Source organism: Arachis hypogaea, chromosome 14 (assembly GCF_003086295.3).
Source record: "Arachis hypogaea cultivar Tifrunner chromosome 14, arahy.Tifrunner.gnm2.J5K5, whole genome shotgun sequence".
NCBI lineage: Eukaryota > Viridiplantae > Streptophyta > Magnoliopsida > Fabales > Fabaceae > Arachis > Arachis hypogaea.
The window spans coordinates 5,749,433-5,767,523 of NC_092049.1; the positions used below are offsets into that span (position 1 = coordinate 5,749,433).

Consider the following 18,091-nt stretch of genomic DNA (forward strand, 5'->3'; position numbering starts at 1 on the left):
CACTGCTATTAAAGACATGTATGATGGAGTTACAACTAGTGTGAAAACTCAAGGTGGTGTGACAAAAAAAATTTCTATTGGTATAGGATTACAACAGGGATTATCTTTAAGTCCATACATTTTCACATTAGTCTTGGAAGTACTCACAGAGCATATCCAAGAGCCTGTGTCATGGTGCATGCTTTTTGCCGATGATATTATCCTTATGAGAGAATCAGGAGAAGACCTAAATAAGAAGTTGGATTTATGGAGAGGAGCTCTAGAAGTGTATGGTCTGCGCATAAGCCGTAGCAAGACGGAATATGGAATGTAAGTTCGATGCTGAAGGAAAAATCCTAATATAAAGGTGAATATTAGAGAAAACATCCTATGAAAAGTTAAAAATTTTCGATATCTTGAGTCCATCATACAATATAATAGAGAGATTGAACACGATGTGAATCATAGGATCCAAGCAGGTTGGTCAAAATGGCGAAGTGTGTCTAGTTTTATATGTGACAAAAAAGTATTTTTTAAACTTAAAGGTAAATTCTATCGCACCGCTATCAGACCGGCTATGCTTTATGGTACAGAATATTGGGTGGCCAAAAGGAAGCACGAATATAAGTTAAGTGTGACAAAGATGAAGATGTTGAGATGGATGAGTGGTCATACGCGATTGGATAGAATAAAGAACAAATATATAAGAGAGAGAGAGAGAATTGGAGTAGCACTTATTGTGAAAAATATGGTAGAATGGTGTGTCATGTGGTTTCGACATGTGAGAAGAAGACCGACAAAGTACCCAGTCAGAATGGTGGATGAGATGGAAGATGGACAAGGTGTGAAAGACAAAAGAAGACCATCCATGAGGTGGTCAAATGAAATTTACATATAAACGGCTTCTCTATAGACATGATATAGATATGATACATGATAGAGTTCAATGACGTTGTTTAATCCATGGAGTCGACCCTACCTAGTGGGACAAAATTTCGTTGTTGTTGTTTGTTGTTTGATAAAGACAATGTACAATTTAATTATGTTGGTTTTGCATATATTAGTTTTTTAGTATGAGACTATATAATTGGACTGTCCGATTACTTTATAAGAAAATTTTTAAAATGTTTTTAATATTAAATCAGAGAATTTATTATGTTTATTGTAATTTTTTATTTTAGAATTTATAAATTGGATGGTCCCATTTTTATCTTTAAAAAATTAAAAAGTCTGAGTTTGGTCTCCCAAAAATAAAAAAATTCAATTTTTATACTTTAAATCAAATAGTACCACATTTGAGATTAATACTTTTACATTTATAATCATAAAAACTACTATCCTCACTCCAATATAAAATATAATTTGCGCCATTTTTCTTTACAGTTGGGCTACATATCCATATAATTTTCCATCTAAGTCCATCCAAATTGGTCCAACACAAAAAAAATCCAATCCCATTAAATGAGCGTGTATTCACGCGTCCAAACTCCCGAAACGTTACCGACCAAAAAAAAAAAAAAAAAACTCCCGAAACGTTTAACATTCACATCTCTCTCAAAATCTCTCAAACTTCCATCGCGTCAAGCTTTCGAAAGGAAGAAGAAAAAATAAACAAAAACAAGAACAGAGACTCCGAAAGGTATGAGAAAAACTGTTGTTATTATGTTCATTTAATTTCTCTCAAAACTCGTGTTTCTCCTAGTTCGATTTAAGGTTTAGTGGATTGAGTTGCTTCGTTTAGTAGATTGACTTATTCTAAATCCATTTTTATTGCGTCACTAGGGCATATGAATAGAAAATGTGTTGTTATTTTCTTTCTGTGATATATTGATTGGTTCATTGGTGTTGGTCATTTTGATTCACTTGATTGTTAGTCTGTTCAGTAGAGTTCTTTTGGATGCAGAAATATTTTTCTTGCTGATTGAATGTTTATCACGTTTTATTCAAAACATGAATGGAGTTCGGTTCAGTGGAGTTGGTCTTTTTGATTCACTTGATTGTTAGTGTGTTCAGTTGAGTTCTTTTGGATGCAAAAATATTTTTATTGATAATTGAATGTTTATCACATTTTATTCAGCACATAAATATTATTTGGTTTAGTACAGTTGCTCATTTTGATTCACTTGATTGTTAGTGCGTTCAGTTGAGTCCTTGTGCATGCAGAAATATTTTTATTGATGATTAAATGTTTATCACATTTTATTCAGCACATGAATGTCGTTCGGTTCAGTAGAGTTGCTCGTTTTGATTCACTTGATTAAAATGTGCATGCTTGTGCTTGTCAGTGTATTGAGTGAATTATTGACCAATTTTTTTTTATCCTTACAACAAAAATGAAGAAGATAATGGTGACAAAGAAGGAGAAACCGCACTATAACGTAAGCATATGTACACATTAAATATATTTATCGCCTTTCATTCGAATAAAGTCTATTTTGTAATAAAATTACAAAAAATAAAAAATAAAAAATAAAAAAGATTAATTTTTTATGCAACTGTTATGATTAATGCAGCCTCTTTGCTTTGTGCTGCTGCTGGATCTGCGAGATATATTACTAAGCTAATGAAATTCAGAAGGGATTGTGCAATATTTGCATATTATTAATATTAGCAACCACTGCATAAGTTTGAGGATTTTATTTCTAGTGGCTTTAACATGCATACGTTTGTACGTTTTGTGTCTCTACTTTGTAATTTTATCTCTGTTGTAATTAGTTTATATTCAGCTTTCACTGTATTTATTGCTTAACGCCTTATTGTTGTGTTACCAATAAAATTATATTCCTCGAGTTTTTACTATTTTATTTTATTTTATTTTATCAATAAAACTATTTTAGGATAAATTGTTCATCCACAATACACCTGGTCTGCAGAATGAACCGAACATGTTATTAAGGTGAAACAATTATATAGTACTAAATGAACGGAACATTATCCATTATATAAAATCAAATTCAAAACAGCTTTCTGCATAAATCGAACACGTTATTAAGGTGAATCAACTGTATAGTACTAAATGAACGGAACATTATCCATTATATAAAATCAAATTCAAAACACCCGTGTCTACAATTTAAAGATTATCAATTCAATTCAATTCAATTCAAAACACCTACGTATATTCAATTCAATTCAATTTAGCAATTGTATTCCATTCAATTCGATTCAAAATATAATCCAAACCTCATCCACTTGATTCGTTTCAGAAGAATAATCTAAATCGCTCTCATTCAACTTATTTGAAGTTGAATCATTCATTGTTTTGATAGAATATTAAAATCTGAAAACGAAGAAGATAAATCTACAAATCGAAGAAGAAAACGAAGAATAATAGAAAGAAGAAGGACAAGCAACAGAAGAACAACGAGCAGAATAGAAGAAAAAAGAAGAAGAACGACGAGCGGCAAAGATTACAGATCCAAATCGTTAACGTTGAAGAATGTTTACGTTGAAAAAAAAATTTACATAATTCTGTTACGTTAATAAGAGGGAGTGAGAGCGCACATATATTTCACGTAATTTGAAGAGAGGAGAAAGGCGCGTTAACAAAAAAGTACTTGAATAACTTTGTTAGATTTTTTACATTGATGTAAAACATTATTATTTTTTTTATACCATGCTACTCCTATGATGTGGGATGTGCATCCTTTCTTGCAATAACTATCATTTATTTAATTGAGATATTTAGTTATTTTATTAATAGTTTAATAACATCCATATTTAAACTAAAATCAAAATTATAATCTAACACAAAATGTTGTAATGTTACTAAAATCTTTTGAAGTTATAAACTTTGAATTTGAATGTTATAACATTACTTTCTTTTGAATATTAATTTTGACAAATTCAAATAAAATAAGTGTAATATTTATTACTTTTTATACTTTATAAATATTTTAAAATATTATTTAATTTGAAACGATTTACGTTTGAAAAAAATATATAATTTTTTATACAAATTATTTAACTATTATTTATAAATATTATTTATTTAATCTTCTTTCTTTTATGAATTCAAATATAACAAAATAATATCACAATAATTTTATCTATTAATTTACTAGTAATTTAGTTTTTATGAATTATGATACGTATCCCGTGGGATCTCCTAATTAAATTATTCGCACAAATATATATAAACTATGTTTTTTAATATATATATTTAATGATTAAATCATCTAAAATAGATATGTTAGTAATTATTAAGATTCTTTCTTGTATTTTCCTAAATCAATAGTTTTAATATAGACATTATTTTTGGAAAATATTATATATTAAATAATTAAATTTATTAACATTTAATAATTGACTATAGTGATATTAAATAATAATTATAATAATCTATATTATCATATCTTTTTAGTAATTACATTAATTTTTTTTATATCTTTATAAATATTATATATAGAATATTTTATTTACCATTTATAAATATAAGTTTTAGAATTAAATTTTTTGTTTAGTTTTTTTTTTCTTTCTTAACTATTTTATACAATAATAATGCATTAGGCATTTTGTTTATCGAAATTGATCTTATTAAAATATAAATTAAAATTTTGCTATATTTTTATTAACTCATTCTTACTTTTATTTTTTTATTTATTGTTTTTACTCAAATTTTTTTTTCATTTGACTTTGTATAGTGTAATTGCCTTTTGTCATAATCATTTACAGTTGATCATATTAATTAGGTTTCATCTCAAATTATATAAATTGATCTGGGGGTTAATTACGGGAGAGATTTTAAATTGTGATTAATCTATTATTTAAAATATTTATCTATTCCTAATTATAAATATGTTAATAAAATCTAAATATTTTATAATTTCTTTATCTTCTAATATTTTTTTCTTGGAGGCTTTATATTATTTTTTTTAAAATTCAAGTTTTAATATTTGTTTCCCTGCAAAGATAGATCAAGGCCTTTTTTATTTTAAGAAAAATCAAATTCTATCTATATAAAGTAGTTTGAAATGTTTTATTTAATATTTTATATTATTTATAAAATTTTTTTTATTCCACTAAATTATATTCAATATTTTTATTTTATAGGCTTTTTAAGTCCTTCTTTTCTTTCAATAATAAAAAAGATAATAAATAATAGTTATAATATCACAAAAATAAAAAAATGTTAATATTTTCTTTTTTTACGTTTCGTATTTTTTTATTTTCTTTTATATTTTCACTGTCCTTGATATATTTTACATGCAATTTATAAAATATTTATTTTTTTTCTACTACATATAAAGTTTTTATTTTTCTTTTATCTAAATTAAGTTTAGAATTAACTTTTTAGTGATATTGTGATTAAATTTTTATTTTTATTTTTATTATTTATGTTGTTGACCATTGCTTATATAAATACTTTAAAAGGATATAAAAAGAGAGTTTTTGTGGTATAGTAGTCCAAATTTATAGAGTTGAATTGTTTAATTATATACCTATATTAAACAAATTTTTTAGTTTATGTGGCATTAAATCAAATATTAAACTCCAAATCAAAAATATATATATATATATATATATATATGTTTAATTATTCTCTTAGTCTCTATAGTTTCGTGAAATTTTCAATTAGGTCTCTATACTTTTTTTTTTTTAATTGGATCCTTATATCAAATTTTTTTTCAATTAAGTCCCTCTTAATAGTAATTGGCTTAATTTTATAAAGACCCAACTTAAAAAAAAAAGAATTAGTACAAAGACCTAAATAAAAAGAAAAAAAAAGTATAGGGATCCAATTAAAAAAAATTTTACTGCAAGGACTCAATTAAAAAAAAAAGTATAAAGATCTAATTAAAAATTTCAGAGTAATTAAACCATATATATATATATATGTTCCATCCATTCATCCCTTGCTTCTTCCACACCCAAATGTTGTTATTTTTTCTCTTTGCCTTTCTATCAAAATCCAATATTTAAATTTACCAAAGTGACCCACGAAGCAAGGCTTACAAAACATGCTTCCCTTGAATTCAGGGCCATGAACATGAAAGAAGAAAAACCGAAGAGAAATTAAAGCTCCATACATGTTCCTTGCATGCCACTCTTTCCAACTTGTTCTTGTTCGAATTCTCCCCAAGAAACCATGCCGATTTCCGAAGCCTTTCGAAGAGTCAAACTTATGAGGCTGTTGTTGGAACCTTCTGTTTCTGTTGGTCTTGCTGGATTCTTTATACTCACGTGCTGCTTCTTCTTCTACTTTGACTACACACCATTCGGATTCTTGGCTCAATCACAAAGCCTTGCTCTGCCTCCGGTTTCGGTTCCGGAACACAGAGATAACAGCGTTGATGAGTTTCTTGGAGAAAAGGGGTGTGATTTTTTTCAGGGTAAGTGGGTTTGGGATGAGAGTTACCCTTTGTATGACTCAAAAGATTGTAACTTCCTTGATGATGGCTTTCGTTGTTCTGAAAATGGTAGACGTGATTCCTTTTACACAAAGTGGAGGTGGCAACCCAAACATTGCAACTTGCCAAGGTATGTTTTTCATCACTCTCTCACTCATTCTCTTATCCGCTTATTAAGATCAATTCAAATGAAGATTAAAGAGGAGAAAAAGTCCCATTTTTGCATTAAGGTAACCAATAAAAATAAAGAACTATAACCAACAATGGTTATTGGTTTAATCATTTTTTGGCAGCGGAGAAAATAACGATGGAGGTTGGAGAGGATAAATTGATGAGAGTCTGATAATTATTTTTTGTGGAAAAAAGTCATAAGCTATTATCGTGTTGACTTGTCAGCAAGAAATTAAGTTGCTGATATTAATTTTGAGAACAAGAAATTTGAAAACAACATAATAATATTAAAAATCTCAATAGGGTTGTGTCTCTGAATATATCTTATTTGGCATCTTTTGAGAGGGACCCAAATGGTGGCAATTGGCTATCGTATCCTTTGTATACTTGTGTCACATATACAATATTCTCTAAACATATCAGCTTTGTGAAAATGACATTATGAACCTTATTGGATGATGAGAACACTTTCAATTAATTACTTTGAACCAAGAAATAATTCCATTAAACATATTGGTATATTACAGATTCAATGCAACAATGATGTTGGAAAAACTGAGAAACAAACGCCTAGTGTTTGCCGGGGACTCAATCGGAAGAAATCAATGGGAGTCATTCTTATGCATGCTGTCTTCTGTAGTTACTAACAAGAAATCAATCTATGAAGTAAATGGCAACCCAATCACAAAGCACAAGGGGTTCTTAGTTTTCAAATTCAGAGACTTTAACTGTACTGTAGAATACTACAGAGCTCCATTTCTTGTATTGCAAAGCCGGCCGCCGGCCGGCGCTGCTAGAAACATTAGGACAACCTTGAAGGTGGATAAAATGGATTGGAACTCTTTGAAGTGGAGAGATGCACATGTCTTGGTTCTTAACACAGGACACTGGTGGAATCATGAAAAAACCATAAGAGGGTAATTCATAATTCATTCCTAGGTTACAATTGTATATGTGGTTGTGTTTTTTCACCTAAGAAGTAACTGTTTTCATATTTGCTCAGGGGCTGTTATTTCCAAGAAGGTGTGGAAGTTAAGATGGAAATGAAGGTGGAAGATGCATATAGGAAGTCTATGGAGACAGTGTTGAATTGGATACAAGATACTGTAAATCTTAACAAGAGTCAAGTTTTCTTTCGTACATATGCACCCGTGCACTTCAGGTTTGTAATTTGTTGCAACAATTGTTATGATTTATTCAAGTTTTGCATATATTTATCCAGTAATGTATGAACAGAAGTGGAGATTGGAGAAGCGGTGGAAGTTGTCATTTGGAAACACTGCCAGAGCTTAACATGTCATTGGTGCCTAATGATAACTGGTCACAATTTAAAATAGGCAATTCATTGCTATCATCACACAAAAACAGCACTGAACTTGTCAAGTTGAAAATATTGAATATAACAGAGATGACAGCTCAGAGAAAAGATGGGCACTCATCAATCTACTATCTTGGTCCGAATGGCGGCACGGCGGCACTCCATCGGCAAGATTGCAGCCACTGGTGTCTGCCTGGTGTACCTGATACATGGAATGAGCTGCTTTATGCAATGTTCATGAAACATGAAGGCTTCTCATAGCAAGGAACTTCAAAGAATCATGGAAGCATTATATACAGCAATTCTTTTTTATTTGTCTTGGGAAGCAAGGACTCATAAATTGTTCTCAGCAGTCTCAAAAAGACGCTAACACGTTACACAGTACAAGACTTGAATTTTGGAGTACATATATACAATCATAGATAAAAGCCTTTGATTGTGCAGATATTTTGATTAGTGTTGTTATGAACATATTTCTTCTTTTATGTTATTAAACCTTCTCACATTAAAGAGGGTACAATATTGCTAGAGTATAACATAGACAGTGGATATTTAAATTAATTAAATAATAAATAATTAAAAAAAAAAAACTGATTAAAAACTGAAAGTTAAAGTAGAACTAGCATTTTTCTAACATAAATTATTTTTGTCTTTAATTCATTTATATTAAAATATATTTTAATAATTTTGTTTTCTAAAATTATAACATATGTAAAGATATTAAGACAAAAAGAAAAATGTTAGTTGGTTCATACTTCATAGCTCGTAACGACTTTCCAATCGAAGGAAGTTTCAGCAATGGCGGATGCGTACTTCTCTCTCTTCACCCTCATCGTTCTCATCCCCTTAGCCCTCATCGCCTTCCTCTACTTCCTCGTGCGCCCTCGCCCCGTCAAGATCCCGATCAAGAATCGCCACGTCTTCATCACCGGTGGATCCAGCGGCATCGGCCTCGCCCTCGCTCACCACGCCGCCGCCCAGGGCGCCCGCGTCTCCATCCTCGCCCGCTCCCGCAACAAGCTCGAGGAAGCGCGCAATGCCGTCCGCCTCGCCACCGGCATCGACGTATCCGTCTTCGCCGCTGACGTCAGGGACTACGACGCCGTGAAGCGCGCGGTGGACGAGGCTGGGCCGATCGACGTGCTGCTGCTGAACCACGGCGTGTTCGTGGCGCTCGAGCTGGAGAAGCAGGAATTGAGTGAGGTCAAGTTCACGCTGGACGTTAACCTCATGGGAAGCTTCAACCTCATCAAGGCGGCGTTGCCGGCCATGAGGACCAGGAAGGACCCGCAGCAACCGGTTTCCATCGCTCTTGTCTCTTCGCAGGCCGGTCAGGTATAAATCTTCTACACTCTGAAGTTTTGCATGAGACTCTGCTGTTGATTGAAAGAAAGCTCAAATTCAGTGGAAATTTTGAATCTAACAGTCTTTTAGGGTTTTGGATTTGAAATTTGTTTGGATATGCTGGATATTTTGAGTGTAAGAGGAATGAACGTGTGGTTTAGTAGATTACTGTTGACTGATGTGGAATTTATGTTTACATATACTTTTAGGTGGGAATTTATGGTTATGCAGCTTATTCTGCCAGTAAATTTGGCCTCCGTGGTTTAGCAGAAGCATTGCAACAAGAAGTTATAGCAGATAACATTCATGTCTCTCTGATCTTCCCTCCGGACACGGATACTCCCGGATTCGCTGAAGGTAATGAAGTGTGTGCTTTAGCTTATGTCTTTATGCATGTTAGTTTTGGTGATATACATTTGGTGATATACATCTAGCTTCAAATTTTGTGTTGATGAGGGAAGTAGTATTCCTTGTTGAAGCATTTTCCATGAATTTGAACTTGCTACTTTAAGCTCGTAATATATGTGAAGAGAGGAAAAAGCTACAGATTGGAGTGCTTAATTCTATAGTATAACCTACACTGAAGTTATGTTTTGCTACCAAGAATTGGTGCATTGATTACCAGATTTCTTTTACTTGTAATTCAATATACTGTCGACTTAATCATTTCCAGCTTCCTCATTAAGTCATTATTGTATTATCTTTTTAGTATATGATCTCATGCATTTGAACTTATTGTCAAATGTTATAACGTTGATCCTGATTGGAAAATTATAGACAGTCAATAGCTCAAGATAATTAGATTTATAAAATGAGATCCGTTGATATAATCTCCTGGGAAGTTTACTTATTCCTATAACCATAGTGGTAGTACAAACTGAAATGTTACTTTTACAGAAAACAAGAGAAAACCAGAGCTCACCAAAATCATTGCATCCTCTTCTGGTGCAATGAAACCTGAGGAGGTTGCTCAGAAAACTTTTGATGGCATAAAATCTGGGAGCTTCATCATTCCTTGCAATTTGGAGGGAATTGCACTGTCATTAGCAACTGCAGGTTTATCCCCTCAAAGGTCATTCTTAATGGCCACAGTTGAGGTTCTTGCGGCTGGAATACTGCGTATCGCAGGACTATGTTTCCAGTGGACTTGGTACACAAGTATAGAGAAGTGGCACAACCAAAGAAAAGGTAAGTGCTTTGCAGGAATGGGAGAACATTTCTTACCATTTTCTAGTTTAATAAATAAAGTCCTGGTTGAGATAAATTACAGAAGACCAATAAAGATTTACTTATTCATCACTATTGTCCCTATTGTTTACCTAGCTTTTAGCCTTTTAGATCACCTTCTTTTCTTTTCTTTTCTTTCTTTATTATTTACCTTTTCGCCTGATTGGCTCTCATTTATGACCAAAATTTTCACATCTATCAATTTAGTGCTGTCGAGGCAAATGGTGTGGTTGTGGCAACCACTAATGGTTGCTTACAGTTAGTTGGTCATGACGGAGAACCAAATTACAAATGTTTAATAAATCTAAGGACCAAATAAAACTTTCAGGCAACAGGAAATAAAAGTCAAAATCGAGTAAAAATATGGGGATCTGACGAACAAAATCATCAAACCATTAATAAACTTGAATAGTCGTTTACTTAAGCTTTACGTTAATGTTAACAAGGTGATCATTTTATGCTAGCACAGTCTTTGAAATTAGCTAGAGTGAATTGGATGTAGCTTTTGTAGAACTGATGATTTCTACTTCTAGCAGGTTCACCTCAAAGGAGCTGAAACACTTTGAGCTCGGTCCTTGTTTTAGGAGACTTGTAGCGGATATTGCAACGTAGTTTTCTTCAAATCTGCTCTACATTGATATATGGGGAATTTTGATTGATTGTCAACTATGTGATCTCGATCAAAGACATACATTCCAAATTTGTAGTTTCTGACATAGAATCCTTAATATATTTGATAGAGAAAGTGAAAAACGAAAATAAAGTTACATCTAGTTTTTCAGGTCTGTCTGTCAGTTTTGTTTTATTAAGCAAATGAAATGTTTAGCAATTCTGAATCATTCATTTTCCACGGTCCTACTTTCAACTTTACCAACTTCACCTTTTCTTTTTTAGTAAGAGGTGTACGCAGTACGCTTCCATGTTCTTTGAACGGTATGAGATGTTTTGATGTCATTGTTGGGATTTTAGTAGTTGTGTGAATTGTTTACTCTGAACTCTGAAGGATGAATATTATTGGCAAATCAGTTTAACAAATAAAAACTGGTTGTGATAGATTTTTCTTTTACGAGTTTGGACCGGTTGAAATTCATGATCCAATCCATTTATTCCATTATATGGGGCAAATATTTTGAAACAACGGATGTTGATTAAAAATAATTGACACACTTAAAACTAGGGGTGCCCCAAACACTTTAGGGGCTAATTTAGTGTGATTTCATCGGTTTAGAGCCGGGTAAGAGTCTCAAAAATAGATCTGGTCAATATTTCGGGTTGGTTCCGGACCATAGCTCGGGTCATCCGAACTCGGCCCGATGGTCCGGTCATCATACACAATTAATATTTTGTGTTATAAGTGATGGATGATGGCTATTCTTATATGGAATTTAAATATTGTAAACCTTAATATTTTGTGTTATTAGTTATTATAAGACTATAAGTTAATGTTTTATGTTTAAAATGCATAAGACTTTAGACTAATGCATAATATTGTGTTATTTGTATTGATTTAAATATTTGGTGTTATTAAACAATATTAGTATTGATTATGGTTATGTTTTAATTTTAGAGAATGGCTGGTTCTTATTATATTTTTTTAAGTGAATTTTACTACGTGAATTGTGAAATAATAGTTAGAGATTAGGTGAAATTTACATGATAAAAACTCGGTTTTTACTCGACCCGAAAGTGCATAGGTTTCATCGGGTCTAGGATTTAAAAATTAGGCCCGGTCTATATTTCGGGTCGGATCTGGGTTAAGCCAAATTCGGTGTGGCCCAGTTCATGTACACCCCTACTTAAAACATTTCCAGACAAAAAAAAAAGAAAAATAAAAGGTTGTTTACACAAATATTTAGTTTTTCTTTACACTCATTTGGAGTATAGATAGATAAATACAACCTCGCCCAAATAAAGAAAGTATATAAATGCAATAATTTACTTGAATGAATATATGATCTACTAGAATAACTTTCTGCCAAAAACTTGAAGATCAGAGCAATTTTAAATTATTTTGGCTAATATTTTTAGGTAATAGCCTAATATTTTTAATGTAATAATTTAATATTATATTTTTAATTAATATTTTTAAATATTATTAATTAATTATTAACTAAAAATAATAAATTATGTTAGTTTTCTAGCATTGCTGCATGGAAATATTTTGAGTAGGTCTGTTTCCTGAGATTACATTTGGTGATATACTACTGCTTAATTCAATTTAAGACGTTAAAATAAATATATATAATACATATAGTGTTTGTTTGAATGTCATTATTTTAATAAAAAAATTTTTTTTAATAAAAAATATTATTTTTATTTTTTAGTGTGTTTGATAAATTTTTAGTAGTAAAAATAAAAACACTAAAAAAATAAAAATATATCTTTTTTAAGAAGTTACAATTTATATTATTTTTAAAATATATTTTTTAAAAAAAATTTACATAATAAATAAACAAAAAATACTTATATATTAATATATTCAAACATAATTGATAAATAAAAATTTTTTTTTATATAAAATATCTAAATATAAAATTACTTTTATTTTTTCATAATATCTTTTAGGAAAAGTCTAAGGGGCCAGCAACTTTTGTGTTTTCTGACCAGCACTTAACCATCAAAACAAAAGTGAGTGATCTCCCACTATTAGATGTAATCTCACACCATTAAAAACACTATTAATAGCTAATTGATGGTTACAAAATACTAAAATTGCTGACCCCTAGCATTCCTCTATCTTTTAAAAAAAAGATAATTCAAAAAAGATTTTCTCCTATAAATTCACCCCAAACAAGCCCATAATCTTGTTTAGCATCATCATAAACTTACTTACCTTATCGGGGATTAAATTAATAACTAATATATAAAAAAAAGAGGAAGTAAGGTCCGATTCCGAAAGAAAGAGCGTAAAAACGAAGCACGGAAGCAGGGTGTGGAACACAAGGTGGTGGAGTGAGCGGGAGCGTGAGAGTGAGAGTGATAGGTGGTTCCAATGGCGGAGACTGCTGCAACGCAACCGAGCCGGTCTAGGGACCTCGACAAGCTCCTCCTTCGCCCCGGAAACCTAGTCGGCCCGAGGTTCGAACCCAGCGCCCAGCTCAGAGACGACGTCCAAAACCACGCCCGCGTCCTCGTCGTCGGCGCCGGCGGCTTGGGCTGCGAGCTCCTCAAGGACTTGGCCCTCTCCGGCTTCCATAACCTCGACGTCATCGACATGGATCGCATCGAAGTCACCAACCTCAATCGCCAGTTCTTGTTCAGGTACCTATTCATTTATTCCCCCCCTTCTTTCTTCTTCGTAGTTTCTAATCGATTTGGGCGATTTTTTCTTGTTTAGGGTTGAAGATGTTGGTAAACCGAAGGCTGAGGTAGCTGCGAAGCGCGTTATGGAGAGGATCAGTGGCGTCAACATCGTCCCTCATTTTTGCAGGATCGAGGACAAGGACATCGATTTCTATAACGATTTCATGATTATTGCTCTTGGTCTTGACTCCGTTGAAGCTCGCAGCTACATCAACAACGTTGCTTGTAGTTTCCTAGGTTTGCATATCCCTCTTTTAAATTTTGCTTGCTTGCTCTCAGTGGTTGATTTTTTGAACGAATCTTAAATAGTAGTGTGTGGGTCAAAAATTGACTTGTGATAGCTTTACACACATGCATGGAAACAAAGGTTTAGTCTGCACTTGTGTTTATAGGGTCATATTTATACTTCTGTAACTAAATTTAGCACCTTACAGATTAACAGAACTAACCAGATAATCTGTTATTTGTAAAATATATATTGTGGAAAATAGTAGATTTTAGACTCGTTACGATTCTTTCAGTTATGAATTTGAAATTGAGGATGAAGTTAAAAAAAAAAAACGTAAATTGAACAGAATAAACCATTATTGAAGCAGATAGTATATGATACAGAAAGCCGTAAATCCAATATTATTTGTAGTAGTGAGAGCAAACGGGATGCTTGTTCTCCTAGGAAGAAGGGATTTGCAAGTCTAACTTATGCACATGGAACGTGCCTTCAGTTATGTGTTAATACATAGAAGACTGCAAATGAATAAAATACAAACCAAATATTCTAATGCATAGAAGTAAGTGTGTGTGTGTGTGTGTAGGGTGTGATTACATAATTAATTGTAAAGATGTTTAGACACTCAGAAATTTTGGTCAGTAGGTCTGTTAGGCCTTGTTTGGGAGCTGAATTTAGAATGGAAAATGAAGAAATTGAAGGCAACATGAATCGGAAAAGGTGTTTGAGGGTTTTTAAAAACCCTGCAAATCCCTCATAATCCCTCTTCTTCGGTTCCCATGATTTTAGTGGTTTTAGTTCGCCTCATACAAGGGGAAGGCAAACCTTTGAAACCCCTTCTTTTGCATACCCTTCCTTCCCTTTCAATGTCTTTCCTTTTCCTTTCTATCTTGACTCGCAAACAACACCTTAGTTTTACTATTAGAGTGGGTGAAATTCACTATAATGGATGAAGACGACAACAACGAGAACAACTTTTAAGCCATATCCCACAGTTTGAGCTTGGTTGTCCATGAAAGATTAGATAGTGTCTTAGTTATGTTGGTTGTTGATTGCCTAAGACAATGTTCTCTTTTATCTGGATGCAGGACAGGCTATATAGATTTTTAATAGAACAGACCATAGGCTTTGCTTAATATATATGTCAATTCTATGGTGTGAGCTGTTGAATCTTTCTCATCTATGGAAGTCCTTAAGACTTATCTTTAAGTTTAGTTCTTATGTCTTTTGATCATTAATATATCATGCCGATGTAACTGTTCGACTCTGCCTTTTTAAAAAATGAAAAAGAATCGTCATATATATAGGCATTTGATGCAAAGTATGTCATTCTGTCTAAGGTCATTTCTTGGTGACATGTCTGACCCCAACTTCCTATATTTTCGCTCCATCCATATCCATCTTTGCCAGTTTCATTGCTGGTTGCTTATACTAATTTCAGCTTCTGTTTTTTTTTCCCCCTGCCATGAGATAGAATATGATTCTGATGACAATCCACTGGAAGAAACAATCAAACCCATGGTAGATGGTGGTACTGAAGGTTTCAAGGGCCATGCTAGGGTTATCTTGCCTGGGGTTACACCTTGCTTTGAGTGTACAATTTGGCTTTTCCCACCTCAAGTGAAGTTTCCTTTGTGCACTTTGGCAGAAACCCCCAGAACTGCTGCCCATTGTATTGAATATGCACACTTGATTAAATGGAATGAGGTAGTTCATAACTTTGTCTCTTTGTTCTCTCTTTGTTGTGCTTAAAAATCCATAACTGGAACAAAATAATTTGTAGGCTCATGGTGGGACTGCTTTTGATCCTGATAACCCTCAGCATATGAAGTGGGTTTATGATGAGGTAACATTATTTTGGAAATTGGATCCTGATAACCGCTGTTAACTTACATTTTTGGGTCTATTATAACAGTTTTCTGTTTCTTTTGATAGGCTGCTAAGAGGGCTGAGCTTTTTGGCATTCCAGGAGTTACTTATTCTTTTACCCAGGTATTAGATCATTTGGGATGCCAGTTCTTCCTAGCAAAACTTTAAATTGTTGCTTCATGCCCTCATGTCAGTATACTTTTCTTATTACCGAGTAATTAATTGCTTGGACAGGGTGTTGTGAAGAACATTATACCTGCAATAGCTTCCACGAATGCAATTATATCAGCTGCGTGCACTCTTGAAACATTGAAGATTGCAACAGAGTGCAGCAAAACTATGTCAAACTATCTAACGTGTGTCTTTTCTCTTCTATATTCTGAAGCAATTATTATTCCATGTGTGATTTTTTTTTGTTGAACGTTTTTATGCACATAGTTTTGACACACAAGACACGAAGATGAAAAATGGACAAGAAATTCTTGCACTTTACTTTAAGTTTTAGAGGTCATTTTTTGTCCAGTTCCTTTGTTTTTTTCTTTTTTAAAATACTTATGCATTACCCATACATCTTGGGCATTTGAAATTACTTTCTTAGTTCATATTTAACCATTATTATTCTGAGTTCAACACCAAATGTAACATATGGGCAGTGTTCATTAATTCCTGCATACTTTGTGTAGGTATAATGGATCTGAAGGCCTCCATACCAAAGTAGCGGAATTTGAGAGGGACAAAGACTGCCTTGTCTGTGGTCCAGGTGTACTTATTGAAGTGGACACTTCAGTCACATTACAAAAGGTTATTTTTACAACCATGGAACTTCATATAGTAATCCAATAAACACCCTTGTGTTTCAAGTTCTTTGTTTATTCTTTCTAATTTCATCGGGGTCTTGTATCTCGATAAACAAAATATCGAAATTTCAAATATTCAGTGTTGCCGACAAAATCCTTTTCTTGACAAATAAACTCAGTTATCGGTACTGTAGCACTTTTAATAAATGAAGTAAATTTTCTGACTATGCTTTAGCTGAATTTTACCGAGTCATATATTCTGATGCTTCTTTGGTTACTTCCCTTCTAATGCAATATTTAACAAATTGTGTGAAACAGTTTATGAATCTTCTGGAGGAGCATCCTAAATTGCAATTAACAAAAGCAAGCATCACACACCGAGGTAAGAATCTGTACATGCAAGCTCCCCCTGTATTGGAAGAGATGACGCGATCAAACCTGAGTTTGCCTCTTTTCGAACTTATGGGTAAACTTTCCAAGGATGTTATACATGTGAATGGTATGACAAACAAGAACAACCAAAAAGTCTCCTGTCTGAGAAAATTACGAGTCACTTTCAAGGGAGTTGATGGGGTTACTGATATGGATACAGCTGGTGGAGCATAATTTTGGAAATCCAAACGTACTTCACTGCTTGAAATTTTCAAGGTTTGACAAGCATAGTGACGTTATCAGTCCTCAAGATCTCAACAAATTGCCAATATTGGTAAGGCAAGGTTGATAGTTTCTACCCTGTAAAACTTATTTATAGAAATTTGATGATATGTTTTTTTATTGTTGCCCACATGGCCATGATCTTTGTCTATTCAATATTAGCATATTCTTAGCTTGATGGAGCTCAATGAAGTTATAGTTCACTCAGAATATGTTTGATCCTGATAGGTTTCCAATTTGACTTGGGCTAGAATAGTATGCACATGTATTACTTAACGATGTATGAGATTGACAATTTCGGTATCAGGCTATTCTTAGCGTACAGCTAAGGCCACAAGACACGAGCTGAATGAGCTGTGGTTGCATTAGAGAATAAAGAAACACCTAAGCACTTGCATTTAGAAGCAAAAATAACCGGTCTTAAAAACATAGAAAACCCTGTATAAACTTGTACAAGTAGGTGTTTTATACTGAAACTGAGATCTATTATACGATTTAGGCTTAAACCAATCGATTTACAAGTCATGTATTACAATCAGCTTGTAAGGTGACACTTTATGCAATTCTAAGTGAATTTGACACTTCCAGAAACGAGAAAATAACAACTAACAAGTACATTTTTTAGGTAAATGAGGTGAAGTGTCATGTTGGAGTATTAGCACGCGGGTAATAGGGGTGAGCACGGGTCGGGTATTATAGGGGTGAGCACGGGTCGGTTTGGTTTGGATTTATGGTGGAATTAGAAGTGAACTGATCAAAATATAATTGGTTTTGGTTTGGTTTGGATTTGCGTATTTTTATACATGTATCCGAATCAAACTAAATCAATTAAAAACAAATTGGTTCGGTTCGG

At 32.9% G+C, this 18,091-nt stretch overlaps 3 protein-coding genes across 4 annotated transcripts; all 3 read left to right on the forward strand.

The window, feature by feature from the left end:
- The first annotated feature begins 5,796 nt into the window (after positions 1-5,796).
- LOC112741185 (protein trichome birefringence-like 11) lies at positions 5,797-8,263 on the forward strand. The gene is made up of 4 exons (XM_025790057.3): positions 5,797-6,459; positions 7,028-7,417; positions 7,504-7,662; positions 7,737-8,263. The coding sequence occupies exons 1-4, from the start codon at positions 6,020-6,022 to the stop codon at positions 8,077-8,079; spliced, it is 1,332 nt and encodes a 443-aa protein (XP_025645842.1). The 5' UTR covers positions 5,797-6,019; the 3' UTR covers positions 8,080-8,263.
- A 74-nt stretch (positions 8,264-8,337) lies between these two features.
- On the forward strand, positions 8,338-11,228 carry LOC112741186 (3-dehydrosphinganine reductase TSC10A). 2 transcript variants are annotated; one of them, XM_025790059.3, is made up of 4 exons: positions 8,338-9,153; positions 9,372-9,519; positions 10,060-10,350; positions 10,926-11,228. In XM_025790059.3, the coding sequence occupies exons 1-4, from the start codon at positions 8,617-8,619 to the stop codon at positions 10,943-10,945; spliced, it is 996 nt and encodes a 331-aa protein (XP_025645844.1). In that variant the 5' UTR covers positions 8,338-8,616; the 3' UTR covers positions 10,946-11,228. The 2 variants fall into 2 exon arrangements, with proteins under 2 accessions (XP_025645844.1, XP_025645843.1); XM_025790058.3 differs by having other exon boundaries at positions 8,391-9,153; positions 10,923-11,228.
- Positions 11,229-13,194: 1,966 nt separating this feature from the next.
- LOC112741184 (NEDD8-activating enzyme E1 catalytic subunit) lies at positions 13,195-17,575 on the forward strand. Its single transcript, XM_025790056.3, has 8 exons — positions 13,195-13,650; positions 13,727-13,929; positions 15,393-15,625; positions 15,702-15,764; positions 15,854-15,910; positions 16,022-16,143; positions 16,471-16,588; positions 16,903-17,575. Exons 1-8 carry the CDS (start codon positions 13,382-13,384, stop codon positions 17,188-17,190), a joined length of 1,353 nt encoding a protein of 450 aa, XP_025645841.1. The 5' UTR covers positions 13,195-13,381; the 3' UTR covers positions 17,191-17,575.
- The last annotated feature ends 516 nt before the right edge of the window (positions 17,576-18,091 follow it).

Coding starts and splice junctions, on each gene's coding strand:
- LOC112741186 (XM_025790058.3), top strand. CDS start 8,617: ATGGCGGATGCGTACTTCTCTCTCTTCACCCTCATCGTTCTCATCCCC. Junction 9,154..9,371: donor TCTCTTCGCAGGCCGGTCAG/GTATAAATCTTC, acceptor ATATACTTTTAG/GTGGGAATTTATGGTTATGC. Junction 9,520..10,059: donor TACTCCCGGATTCGCTGAAG/GTAATGAAGTGT, acceptor TTACTTTTACAG/AAAACAAGAGAAAACCAGAG.
- LOC112741185 (XM_025790057.3), top strand. CDS start 6,020: ATGCCACTCTTTCCAACTTGTTCTTGTTCGAATTCTCCCCAAGAAACC. Junction 6,460..7,027: donor AAACATTGCAACTTGCCAAG/GTATGTTTTTCA, acceptor GGTATATTACAG/ATTCAATGCAACAATGATGT. Junction 7,418..7,503: donor CATGAAAAAACCATAAGAGG/GTAATTCATAAT, acceptor ATATTTGCTCAG/GGGCTGTTATTTCCAAGAAG.
- LOC112741184 (XM_025790056.3), top strand. CDS start 13,382: ATGGCGGAGACTGCTGCAACGCAACCGAGCCGGTCTAGGGACCTCGAC. Junction 13,651..13,726: donor AATCGCCAGTTCTTGTTCAG/GTACCTATTCAT, acceptor TTTCTTGTTTAG/GGTTGAAGATGTTGGTAAAC. Junction 13,930..15,392: donor CGTTGCTTGTAGTTTCCTAG/GTTTGCATATCC, acceptor GCCATGAGATAG/AATATGATTCTGATGACAAT.